The sequence below is a fragment of the Chenopodium album genome, chromosome 6 (assembly GCF_948465745.1).
Source record: "Chenopodium album chromosome 6, dcCheAlbu1.1, whole genome shotgun sequence".
Classification (NCBI taxonomy): domain Eukaryota; kingdom Viridiplantae; phylum Streptophyta; class Magnoliopsida; order Caryophyllales; family Amaranthaceae; genus Chenopodium; species Chenopodium album.
The window spans coordinates 1,207,425-1,222,867 of record NC_137839.1 but is presented as its reverse complement, the minus strand read 5'-3'; the positions used below and the strand labels follow the sequence as shown (position 1 = coordinate 1,222,867).

At 33.9% G+C, this 15,443-nt stretch overlaps 1 protein-coding gene across 2 annotated transcripts; it reads left to right on the top strand.

Moving 5' to 3' along the window:
• The first annotated feature begins 4,396 nt into the window (after positions 1–4,396).
• LOC145635515 (zinc protease PQQL-like) lies at positions 4,397–14,581 on the top strand. 2 transcript variants are annotated; one of them, XM_081686811.1, is made up of 22 exons: positions 4,397–4,995; positions 6,271–6,517; positions 6,617–6,742; positions 7,896–8,033; positions 8,132–8,266; positions 8,351–8,608; positions 8,678–8,815; positions 8,935–9,004; positions 9,089–9,302; positions 9,841–9,946; positions 10,864–11,097; positions 11,397–11,561; positions 11,641–11,790; positions 11,880–11,971; positions 12,087–12,168; positions 12,293–12,376; positions 12,503–12,619; positions 12,713–12,823; positions 13,295–13,378; positions 13,774–13,974; positions 14,067–14,120; positions 14,244–14,581. In XM_081686811.1, exons 1-21 carry the CDS (start codon positions 4,784–4,786, stop codon positions 14,115–14,117), a joined length of 3,015 nt encoding a protein of 1,004 aa, XP_081542937.1. In that variant the 5' UTR covers positions 4,397–4,783; the 3' UTR covers positions 14,118–14,120; positions 14,244–14,581. The 2 variants fall into 2 exon arrangements, with proteins under 2 accessions (XP_081542937.1, XP_081542938.1); XM_081686812.1 differs by having other exon boundaries at positions 14,241–14,581.
• Positions 14,582–15,443: the final 862 nt, after the last annotated feature.

Below are 15,443 nucleotides of genomic sequence, written 5' to 3'. Positions count from 1 at the left end.
GTAAAAAAAAGTTCAGTTTAGTAAAAATAATTTCAGTTTAGTAAAAATCAGTAACACCAAAGAGGAAATATATAGAATCAGTAAAAATAATTTCATTTCAGTAAAAATAATTTAAGTTCAGCAAAATAATTTCAGTTCAGTAAAAATAATTTCAGTTCAGCAAAAATAAAGTGTAGTAAACGGGGTCTAATAATAGTCAAAACAAGCAAGGTATTATGGGATAGAGGAAGTCCTAATAATTAGCAATTTTAGCATACCCCATCAATTAACCTCAATTTTATTTTATTTATTATTATTATTTTTTTATTTTTTTGAAAAAAAAGTTATACATTTGGGTAATATCGTGTCCCTATCCCCACATCGTTAGAACTTGGAAGGCATGAGTACTATCTTTGACCTCCAAATAACATTTACGGAGTATCATTTACATTAGGCTAAAAAAATACAAGTTGCATTTATTGTATGAACTTATACATCTGTAAGTTTGATTTTAATATTTTGTTTAAAGAACAAAGTATAAAAGTGTTGATTTGAGATGGTCAAATTAAGATAAAAATATTTGAATTTGTGGTAATAATAGGTAAAACTTGCGATACTTAGATTAATCTGTACAAAAACGTGCATTAAGGTAATTAATTGAAAAATTTTTCTGTTGAATTCCAATGTGAAAGGGAACCCTGCGTCCACACTTGACAGCGTCACATAATAAGAAGCTAAGATGGAGGCTACTGTAACAATGTGAACTGTAATTAATTTATGGCATTTGGCTAGTTTTTATTATGAAGTAACCTTAGTCAAAACTTATGTTTTAGGGTCTGTTCACATTTACTAAACTGAGCTGAATTGAATTTAACTGAACTGATGAACATTTTATGAGAGAAGGAAATTAGAAGCTGAACTAAACTGAACAGAACTGATTAGAGTTGAACTAAACTGAACTGATTGGAGCTGAACTGAACTGAATTGAGCTGAAAATAAGCTGAAGTAAACAGGCCCTTAGCCGTTATATGGATTTCGTGAAAATTACATGATTTAAACAATAAAAAGATGGGAATTCTCATTGATACCATTCTACTCTTGACTTCTAAGTGACTCAAACACTCTTGCAGTCTTGCTATTTTATTGAGTAGAGGCCACTATGAAGATTGAGATGCAACTCTATCTCACAAGTCTATTGAGTTATTTTGGCTTTTATACAAATTTTAATTTAAAAAAAAAAATTAATTACACTCAATGTTTAAAATAATTGTTAGTTGCCTTAAACTTTTTCCCTATATAAATGTCTCATTTTTCTCAGCGTGTACATTTTCTTAAAACCTAGCCAATAATCTTCTTCAACCTATCAAGACTCGAGATTGATTTAGCGATACCAGTATACCACATCAATCAAGTTTAAAATGTGTTCACACATTAGTAGTTCTCCCTCCGATATTTTGGGACAAGCATACGTTTTGACTTTAGCAAAAAAAAAAACCAAATACAGTTGTATATCCGTGTTACAATCAGCAATGACATTGTTGTTGTATACTTTGAAGAAGTTTATTATATCTGATGTAATCTTCCTTGACTTGGTTCAATATAATTCTCACCAAAAAACAAAGAAGTTTTCCAATCATATATCATATACACTATATTTTTTTTTAAAATAGTCAGACTTAGTCAATAATTCCGTACTATTAAACCATGGTCTTCATATATATATACAAGTACTACATAATACGTAGTATATCATATAGTGTTTGTGTCTCATACTTCAACTTATATTCCTAGTTTTTTTTTTCATTACATTTAGTGAGTAAACAAAGTACTAAAATTACTTAGTCGCCGGATATTTGAAAGTTAATTAAATTAAGCTAAGTGTACAACAATGGGAAGATCACCATGTTGTGACAAAGCTAAGGTTAAAAAAGGACCATGGTCTGCTGAAGAAGATACAATGCTTGTAAACTTTGTCGCGAAATATGGAAATGGAGGCAACTGGATTTCACTCCCTAAAAAAATCGGTAAGTAATTTAAATACTACCTGTCTACCTCCGTTACATATTAGTTGTAACTTTAAATTTTTTTATACCTATAGATATTTAATATCTTAGATTTCATGAGGCCTCGAGTTTTAAGCTAGCCTAATGTTTTCGAAACAGGGTTAAATCGATGTGGGAAGAGTTGTCGTTTAAGATGGTTAAATTATCTTAGACCGGATATTAGGCATGATAATTTCACCGAAGAAGAAGATTACATAATACTATCACTTTATCACAACATAGGCAGCAGGTATATATATATGCACAAGTATTTATTTTTATATAATGCTATCATTCATAAGTTTATTTTGAATATTGTTTTGTTGAAATAATATTTCATGGACTAACCATATTGTATGTTTATATGTATATGTTTATATAGGTGGTCAGTGATTGCGTCGAATTTACAAGGAAGAACAGACAACGATGTGAAGAATTATTGGAACACAAAGCTTAAGAAAAAAATATCATCACAAAAATTCAAGAATAATAATAATATTTCTATGATTTCATCTTACAAAAATACAGATTTTAGTACACTCAATCATCAAACTCTAGGTAATGAAAGTACTATGAGTTCAAGATTAGGTCAAGGTGGCATTTTTGACGTTGGAGAAGGTAAAGAAAATGTTGCCGCTCTAAGCTACACTAGTAGTGGTTCAATGACTCCAGAGATTTCAAGCTATTCAGGGTCATCATCAAGTTATGTGGAATTTGATCAAAAAAGCTCGGGATCGATTTCGATTAATGGTGAAGAAGATGAGTTTTGGATGGATTTATTGTCTGAATCTTTTGATGATGTTGTAGTTGGTTCTAAACTTGAGGAGAAAATCAGTGAGATTGCTTCACTCTTAGATGATTCATTTGGCAAAAGTGGGTTTTTAATGTAATTTTTTATTTTGAATCATTAAATGTATTTTTTAATTAAGGTAGAATTATTCATTACATTATATTGAATTATTTGTAGGCTAGCAAATTCTTATTGGAATGTATAAAAAAAATATTGAAGGTTATAGTTGACAGTGTCGTCAAATTATTGTTGCAAGAAGATGATTTACTCATATTATAATATTTTGGTTCATGTATGAAATTTCAAATAGTAGCAAAATAGACAAATAATCATGCATGATGCATGGATATAATATTTTGGTCCACCAAGAAATAAAATCAAAACAATGACCTTGTCAATATTAGGTACCTTAAAAACAGTGGAGTGGATGAGGAAAGTACGTACTACGGAGTATAGAAGAGTAAAGATAGTATTGGATTGGGCGCTTGAGGCATAACATGAAAAAAGCACAACTTGAATGATTGGTATAGCTAGCTAGGCATGGCACGTAAGACATGTTATTGTGTGTGTCGCTCCATTCTTTGGACCTTTATATAGGAGAAACATGACAAGGTATAACACGATATGACCCAATATGACATGATAAACGTGCTAAAATCAACGAAACTTGGCTAGGCTCGCAAGAATGGCACAGTACAACTCGCACAGTACAACGAGTTAGTGACATACTGATCGACATGTGGGCCTGGGCCAACTTGTTGAAAATTAAATCATGGTATGAACTAACAAGTAGCTTGTGCGCTGGGCCAAGTCAAACCCAAAGCACATGAATTTGACACAAGGCACGACCCTCAACCATCTTTAGAGAAGAGGGGAAAGGGCAAGGGGGGAGTGAACTAAGATTTTCATTTCGGATCTTTTAATATTGTAAAGTTTTGGTTTATTAAAAGGATAATGAAATTGGATCTTTTGAATATTTATTATTTAACTCTTGTCATATTTAGAAAATACACAACATTTTTTTTGGGTTTAGAGAGCTAAAAAGGCAGGGGTGAGAATCAATCTTAGGATCATCTGAAAGCGGGAGGGAAACTCTAACCACTTGAGCTATCCCACACTCTCAGAAAATACACAATGTTCCTGGAAACAGAATACTCCTAGAGATTAGGGTAATAATATCAAGATGCATGTCCTAGAGGTTAAGTCCAGTGAATGTCCGAGTGTCATTTGGTTCCGCCTTGCTGTCCGAGAACTCGGCCTGCAAAAGAGAGAAGATTAACTGCCCCGGGGGTGTGACCCGGAAAAGCCCCTCCGATGCTTAAGTCAGCGAATGTATTTTCTAGAGAGAGAAAGTAGAGAGAGAAGGAGAGAGAATTAGGAAAAAGTTATCATCATTAATGATTGGAGAGCTATTTATAGATGTACTTTAAAGTGGCAGAAGTTGTGCTTAGTTGGACAGATTAGGGGTAAATCCTTACTTTACTCTAACTAATGATGGACTGGATCATGGAGGGATATTTTTGTAATTCCAGGTCAATGGGCTTAGGACAATGGACTTGGCCCAAACACATAACAATAAGGTTTTGCTATTCACAAGTTTAAGGTTAATTCCCTTCAAAAAAGAAAGTAAAAATAAAAATTAATTCACTCCATATGTCTTAAATCGATTTGTCGCTTAAAACGACCCACCTTATCGAACAAAATTAATACTCCGTACTTCATACTTTGTATAATTGATATGTGAAAATTAGTCATTGACTATCAAATACTAAAAAAAAAAAACCATCCAGGGTGTTAACCACGTTCCATAACAAATAAACTACAAATTACCAATTTCACATACTATTATTATTTATATAAATCAAAGTATATTGTATATTCCTTTTTCTAAATATTCCCCAAAATCAACCAACACTCACTCCCAAATTCTTCCCTCTTTCTTTCTGTAAAAAAGAGGAGAGAGAAAACAATAATGGATGCTCATCTTCCAAAAGAGACTAAGGAGTTGGCCAAGAAACACAGGTTCAAGTCCCTTAAACGGGTCGATTTTGACCCGGATCAACGACTTGATACGACCCCTTTTGGAGCTGAATATGGGTCCTTGGAAAATGGGTTGACTTACTATGTTCGCTGCAATCCCAAACCCCAAATGAGAGCTGCTCTTGCTCTTGCTGTTAAAGTCGGGTATGTCTGTTTTCTTACCCATTTTTCTAATTTTACTTCTAAATAACTGGAGTATATATTATTAATTTCATTACCCATTTATTTTCTTGATCAAAGTAATTTTCTTGAAAAAAGATAAAATATTATTGGTTTCAGTCTTGTAAATGGCTTAGTGGGGTCCATTATATATTTTTTTTATTAAATTTGAAATCATAGTATTATATGATAAGTAGTATTAATTTAGAAATGCACGACAATATCGATTGGTATTGTATTTTCTTTGTTAGAAGTAATGCCGACTATATGCATATCACTCTTATAAACTTTGAGACGTTGTTGTTATCTTGTAAATTATTGATTGGTTGTACCATGTGTGATTTGTCGGTACGACTATGAAATATGTCCTTGACTAAAGTATGGAGTAACATGGTAAATTCTGGGGAAAAACCACTAATGCCCTTATTGAATGATTAAAGTTGGCATAGTCTTAGAGAATGGTACTTATGATCTTGGATCAAATCCCGTCTACGTGTTTATATTGTGGGTACGGTGTACGTGTATCCGTGTATGTGTACGTCATCACTTTGATGCTGTTCATGTTTACTTAGGATTAAATCTTGTTTATGTTATTGTTAAGAAAAGCAGAATTGAATTTTTTCCAATGTACTAAAACTGAGTTTGTGATTGAATGAATACAAAATGATGTTATGATGTACTTTATACAAGATTTCATTACATAGAGAATGTAAGAAAATTTCTGTCATATTCTTTTGGAATTTCCATTTGAAGCCTAACTAATTCCCTTAAATCAAGGAATCTGTTATATCTGTTAAAACTGATCATAGTTTGTTTGAGGAGTATGGTAATATTCATTAGTAATGTTACTCATTGATGTTAATCAAATAACATAAATGGGGATGAATGAAAAGAATTTTCGTGCCAAATAGGTCCTAAATGTTACTGGGTGGTAGGCGTGATCAATGATCTTTTACATTATTTCGTGCTTTCGTCTTTTTTTTTTTTTTTTTTTTTTTTTTCTCGTTGTTATTAAGCTCCATTATGTATACTGCATGTGTTAGTTGTCACCTATTACACATTAGAGAAGAAAAGTGATAATAAATACTTTAGAAGTTCGAGAAGCTACTTCTCCCATTGCCACTTGGTTTTGGGACGGAGCCTCACTTGAGCTTGTAAGTGGTCCAACTCTCCTTTGAGCTTTGTCATGGGTGACGCTTATCCTTCTTTGATAAGCTCTTAGAACATTAGTCATTTACAAAATTTGTTTGATATTGGCAGCTCTATTTTTGAAGAGGAGAATGAACGAGGAATTGCTCATATAGTTGAACATCTTGCTTTCAGCGCTACTAAAAAATACACAAATCATGATATTGTAAAATTCTTGGAAAGTATAGGGGCTGAGTTTGGTGCATGTGGAAATGCTTACACAAGTTTTGATGAGACTGTTTATGAGCTGTTTGTTCCTATTGACAAGCCTGGGATATTGTCTGAGGCGATTTCCATTTTATCAGAGTTTAGTTCTGAGGTTTCTATCAATTTTTTCCATCCTGTCTTCTACTCTATTAGTCTGTGATATCAATGTCAAATGTCAATAATTTTCTGTGTTTCCTTCATTTACTTGCAGATTCGGATTTCAGATGAGGACTTGGACAAAGAAAGGGGAGCTGTCCTTGAAGAATATAGACAAGGCAGGGATGCTAGTGGTCGCCTGTCAGAAGAAACCTTTGCTTCAATAATGAAGGGTTCCAAGGTAAGCTCGGAAACTACAGAACAATGAGTATACTGTCTTTCCTTTCACTTGGATTAATAAAGAAAGTTCTGATAAAATAAGCCACTTTAAGGGTTCTTTTCTAGTAGTTTACCAGTGATTTATATCATGTAAATAAACTGCAATGAGAAGCTTCTTGAAGAGCACTGTCAATTGGTATCTAAAAGTATTGCGAAATGTGAAAAATAGAAATTGTTTGTGCAAACTGAAATTAAGGAAAAGAAAGTAGAATGTGGCTTGCTGTATGAAAAAAAGAAGAAGTTATAATAGTGAATGAAGTACTCAAAGTTATATGATCTGAGAGTAGATGCATCCTGTAAATATTAAGTGTATCACGAATCAAACTAGCATCTATCTTGTACTATCAATCCCTTGCAAAAATTATCCAACGTATATGTGTAGTCTGCTGATGTTAATAGCCAAAAAATTATTTGTGGTGGTGGTTGTGGTTGGGAGGGGAGGGTGATTGCAGGGGGAGTTTGAGGATTCCCAATCATTGTATTGCTAGCTCCTGTGTACTTGCTTGATCATTTTTTATTTATGGTGTTGATGATGTGGAGGACTTCGTCTTAGAAGGTAACTCATTTCCCATAGTTTTGCTTTCATTTTTTTTTTTTTAAATCTTATTATTGGTAGATCTTAATAATAAATTGCAGAACCCTTTGTGCATATTATTTCTTACAATGACAACAAAATATACTCAGCTTAGTTTTGCTTCTGAAAAGTGTAGAGTAGTGTAGTGGCTGTACCACATTGATAGTATTCATAGGAAGTGTTTTTGACATATATAACTAAGATCTTTCACAGTGTTCGGAGAAATCTGTAATGTGAAACTTTTTTGTTCTGCATAAAGTCTGGTTTTTGCTTCTAAAGCTATATCATTGTTGGGTCTTGAAGGCTTACTGAACAATTATATAGTTAATGGAACCTTTTGTTTTGTTTTTGTTTTTATTTATTTTTTTAAATAATTGATTTAAGTTTTCTTTCTTATAATTTTGTAATAGTAGTTGATCCTATCAAATAACTTCTATGTGTATGTTGTGCTTTGCATCTTTTTCCTCAATTTCAAGAAATACTAGCAATTAGAAAATGTGAGTTTGAAATATATATGTGTTGGTACTTTGGTCGGACACAGTATGCAGACCGTTTGCCAATTGGGTTGGAAAGTGTGATTCGGTCAGCTCCTGCAAAGATTGCAAAGCAATTTTATAAGAAGTGGTACAATTTACCGAGAATGGCAGTAATAGCAGTTGGCGACTTTCCTAATACAGAGGTTACATCTCTTTAATCTTATGAAGATAATTGATTAGTTTTGTTTTCTGAACAAAATTAGCTTTGAATAAATTTACTTATCTGCTTGATCTCTCTCAGAGTGTTGTTGAGTTGATAGCCCAGAAATTCGGCCATATTAATTCAGCAGAGCCTCAAATAAATTCCCCAGAGCCTAAGATTCCATTTCACGGTGAAACACGGTTTTCGTGCTTAGTTGAACCAGAAGCATCAGGAGTTAGTACTTTGTCTCTATAATTAAATAACTTAAAATGCCAATTGACTGTATCTTTTGATGTGGTCTATGTTTGTTGACAACAGACTACAGTGGAGATAAATTGGAAGATGTTAAATGATGAGCCTGAGACTGTAAGAGACTATAAAGACTGGCTCATTGGAGTAGTGTTCCGTTCAGCTTTGAACCGTAGATTCACTAAAATATCTCGGAGAAAGAATCCACCCTTTTTTGTATGCTCCGCTGCAGAAGTGGAGTTGGTTCGTCCAGTTAAAGCCGTCCAAATATCTTCATCTTGCAAAGAAAAAAGTATACTTGAAGCCTTGACATCAGTGCTAACTGAGGTATGTGTCTATGATCATGTGTGTATTGCCCTGGCTAGTTGAATGATTATCTGATTCATTTTATTTCAGCTTGCAAGGGTTAGGTCACATGATTTCTCTGAGCGTGAGATATCAATTGCCTGTGCCAATATCATGGCAGAAATGGAGTCTGCTTATTTAGAGCGTGAGAAAATGCAATCAAGCACCTGGCGGTATCAGTATCTGCAGGTAAAAGCAGTTCTTCTGTTTTTCTCCTATATATATATATTTCAAACTCAGCTTTTACCAATTTATATCTTTTGCTTTTCTGCTGTCTACCACCTTACCAATTCCTGTATGTCGTTCAGCATTTTCTTCGAGATGAAGCTGTTCTTGGGCTTGAGTTTGAGGCTCAGCTTTTTAAAAGTATTCTACCTCGTAAGTCCAGATCAAATGCTTAAGTTTTCTGGTTTTTCTATCTTCTGGAGATAAAGTCTCATACAATCTATCAAATCCGAGCAGAGTTATCAGCATCAGAGGTTTCCAGTTATTCTGAGAAGTTACAAATGTCAGAAAGTTCTGTTATAATTATAACTGAACCTCGAGCCACAGTAACAGAGAAAGATCTTAAGGATCTCGTGTCAGAGACAAATTCTCTTGAGGAGGAAGGAAAAATTTCTCCTTGGGAGGATGATATCATTCCAGAAGAAGTTGTTCAGGTGAAGCCAAATCCGGGGTGAGTTTCACACTAAAGCATGCTGCATTAGAAGCTATCATCGAATTTCCTCTATGTAATATCTTTTACTTCTGGCTAGAGAGTACAAGACACAAAAGTAGAGTTTTTATGTGAGTTAGGGCTAAGTAAGGCTGGCAATATTAGTCATCTGAATATATTATCAATGATTGAAAATGGAAGCAACAAGATCTAAAATCTGCTGTGATTAGATTTTATTGGAGAAAAGCAGTCTCGTTTTGGACATTTTGGCCTATTACTCTATCCTATGGTATCTTTTAATGGTATAAAATACGATGACTGGAGTCCATTGTATTCTATTTCCTCACCAAGTAGCTTTATTATGATTTTGGATTTGTAGGTTTCTAGGTTCATTAAACAACAATGCTGCTTTAGGCCTAGTAAGTATGAGTGGTTATTGTCCATCTGTGTGCTGCAGATCTTGCCCAATAAATCAAAATTCTTGCTGCTATATGATACCTTTATCAGTTGTGGTAGTTTAGGCAATTTTAATTCAACTCCAGGTCTTCTGTTTATTCAGGAAAGTTGTGGAAAAATCTGAATATCAAGATATTGGAGTTACTGAATTAGTTCTGTCAAATGGAATGAAGGTTTGCTACAAATGTACAGATTTCAAGAATGACCAGGTATAACTTAAACTACTAGTCTATAATGCTGTAAAATCCATAAACTCTTTATCTCTTGCATATCATGCATACCGACAGGTATTGCAATATTCTTATTTACATAATATGCCAGAGGAGGGTGATATAAATCCATAAATACGATCATTGTTGGAAATTGATGATTACATCTTTGAGTATCATCCTACAGCCCTTGATGCTATCAGGCCTTGTCATTGTCTTAACCTGATAGCCCAACCTACATATCTGAGTGGAGCCATTACATGATTAACTAAGACATGATTAAAAATTTAGGATCCCCTGATAATTGAGTAACTTGTGTATGGAGTTAGGAGGACAGAATAATTGTATGTGATGTCACAACTCACAAGATATTTTACTATTGTCATTCATTGTTTTTACTAAGTTCTTAAATAATTGTGATTTCCCTACCTTCCCTCTGCCTTCTCTCTTTTAAAAATCAGAAGGAAAAGGAGCATTAAGCCTTTGATTAATTAAAAAAGGCTTAAAAATCAAAAATAGAAAAAGAGACTGATATAAGCATGTGGCCCGTGGCTGTATAAAAAATTGTATATTCTTGGTCTACTGTCCTTGGGATTTTAAGAACTTTGAAAGAGTAACAACAAAATGGGATTTGACAAAGTCTGCATAGATTCAAAGTGAAGCACTATACTTAAAAAGACTCCATTTCTCCAATTTTCATCTATTTGAAGTAATCTTATTACTCCCCTGATGTTTATCAGTATTGTGTAATTGTGTCACCTTCTTCTCTGTCAATCATGTGTTATATACTGATTTCTTGTATTCATATATAAGAATATAGTTATATAACTATTCAATTGTAAGAGGAGTAACTGAAATTTACCATCATAAAAATTTCATCTGCTAGTACTATATTCTTAAAGGTATTCGTTTGACAGGTTATCTTTAAAGGATATTCTTATGGAGGTTATTCAGAACTTTCAGAAAGTGATTTTCTTTCTTGCATTTTAAGCTCAAGTATTACTGGAGAGATTGGCCAGTTTGGTTATAAACCAACTGTTTTAGAGGATATGTTGGCTGGCAAGAGAGCTGGTGTCTACACAGAGCTTAGCGCATATACTAGAAGTTTCATAGGTGATTGTTCACCTTCAGATCTAGAAACTGCATTACAGGTCTGTTATTGTATTCCCCTTTATGATTTAAAAATTTTGGTGTCATTTATGAGTTTGTGGATGCACAATGATAGTAAGATTACTAAGATTACTATGATACTAGAGTGATTGACTTTCAACAATAATGACCAAATAAATCCCATTCTTCATCCTCAAGTGTGGCAATGGTGGATATTAGATGAATTATCACATGCGTCTTATTTATAGTACTGACTTTCCTAGCTTCTTGCTAAACTCAATCAAATCACAGTTATAGCATAGCTAATTTTACTTTTACCTCTTATTTTTCCCCATGCTAGCTTGTCTATCAACTTTTTGTGACCTGTGTGGAGCCTGATGAAGACGATATTAAAAGAGTGATACATATAGTAGAAGAAATGATTCGAGCAGATGAAAGGGATCCTTACAGTGTCTTCACAAATAGGGTGACAAGAATTAAATATGGAAATTCTTACTTTTATAAGGTATGATTGTCTGCACATAGCCACATATTATGCCTCATACCAGATTTTTAATAATGCAGTGTTCATATCCTTTTTGCAGTCACCGCTTGTTAATGATCTTCCAAAAGTTGATCCAAAGAAAGCTTGTGAATATTTTGACCGTAGCTTTAAAGACCCCTCGACATTTACTGTTGTGATTATAGGCAATCTTGATCCAGCTATGATTCATCCATTGATACTAGAGTATCTGGTAAGCCTATATTTTGTTTGCTGATAAAAGTAAACATGATCTTGACAAACTTGCAGCATTACATTGTTTGTATTTATTTACAAATGTAGGGTGGAATCCCAAAGCCTTCTGAACCTGTTTTTCATTTCAAGTTGGAAGACCTTAAAGGCTTACCTAGTAGTCCTCCTGTAAACGTAGTAAGGTAATAATGCACAGCAATAATTCAAATTTCACCAACATGAAGACAATCTGACTCTTTTTAGAATCTTTTAGCACCACCCAAATCTTAATTCTCTAGATGCTATTTTATACTGTAGAGAAATTGTTAGAAGTCCCATGGTGGAAGCGCAGTGTTCAGTCCATATATCTTTGAATATAAAGTTGTGCAGTGAGACCCTGGTATGTGAGACTTCTCTACTAAAATTCGGCATAATTCATAACTAATAAATTTTTTTTCCCTTTTCAAATTCCATATTTTGGTGGTTATTTTATTTCTTTTCTTTTTTCATTTTTTGGTGTAAAGCTGGAAGAGATGTGGTTTGCTACATTTTTGAGCCAGCTTCTTCAGACCAAAATGACCCAGGCTCTCCGTTTCAAACATGGAGAGGTAAGTTACACTGGATTATTTATTTTATTTTTTTACCTTAGTGCACAAGTAAAATAGGTTATGTCAGAAAGTATTATGGCTCCTAAATTTTAGATTAATCTAAGCACAGTTTCTTTTGAGGTGCAGATATATTCTGTAAGTGTTGATTCTAACTTTGGATATAGCAAGCCATCAAAAACTGCTGATTTGGAGGGTGAAATAACCATCGAATTTTCATGTGATCCAAATGTCTCCTCCGCACTGGTGAGTGTAGAGTGTACTTTCTTTTGTGTGATCCTAGAAAACATATGCTCACTTTACAATGTGTTTATGACTATGTAAGTTCTTGGCATGCAGGTTGATATTGCTTTAGATGAGACACTGCGTCTGCAAGAGCATGGACCTTCAGAAGAAGATGTTTCCACTGTGCTTGAAATTGAACAGAGGGACCATGAAAATGAACTTCAGGTTTTTCCTTAATGACAAAACTTACACATCTTGCATATACTTCAGTTTTGATGTCCATGCTTTTCTTATTTACTGCATTATTATTCTCTTATTTATCTTATGTGGCTAAAAGAAGTAATAAGCCTTATGATCCATCTTATCTTACCTACTCCCATGTCAATGTTCAATATTATGTTAATGACTCTTCAAAAGCTCTTGCCCAGGGCAGGGTAGGAGGTCCTTGATATGCCAGGCTTTACCCTATTATAACATAGATATTTTTTCATTTATCTGCTATCTGTATACCAATTTTTTCTTAATGCTTCACCACAATTGAGATTCACGGCCAATATAGTTAGTCATTTGGAGTTAGTCCATTACAGTTCAATGACTATACTGCCTATATGAGTACTCTTTTTATGTATATAATAGTTCTTCTCTTGTGAGAAACCTGTGCCCTTTTCTAAGTGGTTCATCTTTGCTTTCTTTCAGGAAAATATATTTTGGCTTTTTCAAATTTTGAAGAGCTACCGTTCGAGGTTGTATACTGATAATAATCTGGAATCTACATTTCAGGTCGATATCTATTTGAGCTGAAATCTTTACATATATTTACCTATTTTGTCTATGGTCCCCTCTTCTGCTAAAAGTGAAATCATGGCATTTACCATTTGTTTATCTTCCATTGGCTTCTCTTTAAACTTAAAAGTTCAAAAGTATGATCAAGTTGTTCCCTATACACAGTATAAAATTTGGAGTGGAACTTGGAAGTCACTCTAGTCACTTTAGTTTTGGTTAAAATGTTAGGAGTAAAATCAAACTTGATTATCTGTGCTTACTGTGGTTGTAAGAACATCCAGCAAAACAAAAAATGACCACAGGAGCTCAGTTTTCTGTTAATGTCTTACTGCTGTATGGTGCATCTTAATGATTTGTTATCCTATCTTTTTCTTTTTTTAATTTATATGCAGTTACTAGACAAAGCGAGAACCAGGGCTCGACAAACTCTCTCTCCATTAACTGCAAAATGGGCACTGCAGAAAATCTTGCCATACCCTTGTAAACAGCATTATGTCTCAGTGACCTTAATACCAGAAACAAATCGTTTTCGTTTACTGAAACACCAACTTAAAACCCAACTTAAGCAAAAATATTATGGTAGATATATGAAGGTATGGTATTTACACTTTCCTTGAGTCTTTTGGCTGCATCTCTTTCTGGTGTTAATTTTTCTTCTGACTATGGTTCGTTTGATTTTGTGCAGACTGTGGACAAAGTGTGGAAAGTTTTTGCCAGGAAACACATTTCTCACTAGAAGGTATAAGTCGAGTCGTATGCCTTCCCCAATCCTTGCCTCGCACTTAAATGTATTTCGCTTCTAGGAAATGAAATTCACTAGTTCATTCACAACATTCTTACCTATAATTTCTGTTCGTAGCAGGTGTATGCAGCAGCCAGCATTACGTTATTATGCCAGTTACTTGAGTATTGGTTCATCCCATTTGTACAGCGGATTCATCAGCTTTACCTAAGTGTAGTTAGATCCTAGATTCTTTTGGGTGCTATGGCATCCACTATTTGACTGAACATGAACTACTATCTTCGTTGGGTTGTGACTAAGATTCACAGCGTATATTATTTTCCTTTCGATGATTCTTTAACTGTAATTCTTAGGTGAATTCCTGTATGAATACACAACTGTTACATACAAGTATACAACATATATGTAATACATTATATTATGCAGCCTATGTTATGAAGACTCTTCAATTTACCTGATGTACATGCATCTCTATTAAATTCTCGACACTTTGACAAGAGTATGGTCACTAATTGACAATGACACTTGAACGAATTGAGTTTGACACTTGAATGAATATACGTATCCAACACGGTTGGGGCAAGGTAAAAAACTAAAAAGCTTACAGATGAGATGGACTATGGTACTGTACAGAGAATGGAGATGCAAAAACTGGTTCTCTGACCTAGGGTAAGGCTGGGCAAGGTGAAAAAGGTCTACAGATTAACTTGGTATTTACAGAATAATGTTTCATACTTGGATAGTGATCTAGCTCCTTGCTCTAATGTAAGGTAGCTCAAGAAAGAATCTTAAAGTACTGTTTCATCTTCAACAGTTATTGAGAATTTGGGATGAGCAAAAGGCCTTGCTCTAATGTTAGGTAGCTCAAGACATTAGCATAAGACAATTCTTTGAAAATTGCTGCAACTCCTTTAGAAACATGCATAACTCATCTACAAATTTTGGGATGATGGTGCTTGAAAAGGAGACTTGATACACAACCAAATTGCATATTAATACTACCTCTGTTATATATTATTTGTAATGATTTAGACATTTTTCCTCTCTACTTTATTTCAAATCGTTGCAAATAATACATTTTATGATATTATGAACTTCTCTTCTGCTACTACTAGTAGCTCATCAACTCACATGAATAACAGAACTAAACCAGAAAGCCCTTCTAGAACTAAACCAGAAACCCCAAACCAAAAAGTTCAAACTCGCTAGTCGCTATTACTTTATTCTATTTTTAGCAAACCCTTTTTATTACCTTACCATGTTACTCTCACACTATTTAAAATACACACTCAATCTATGTTACTCGGACTCTTCATTTTA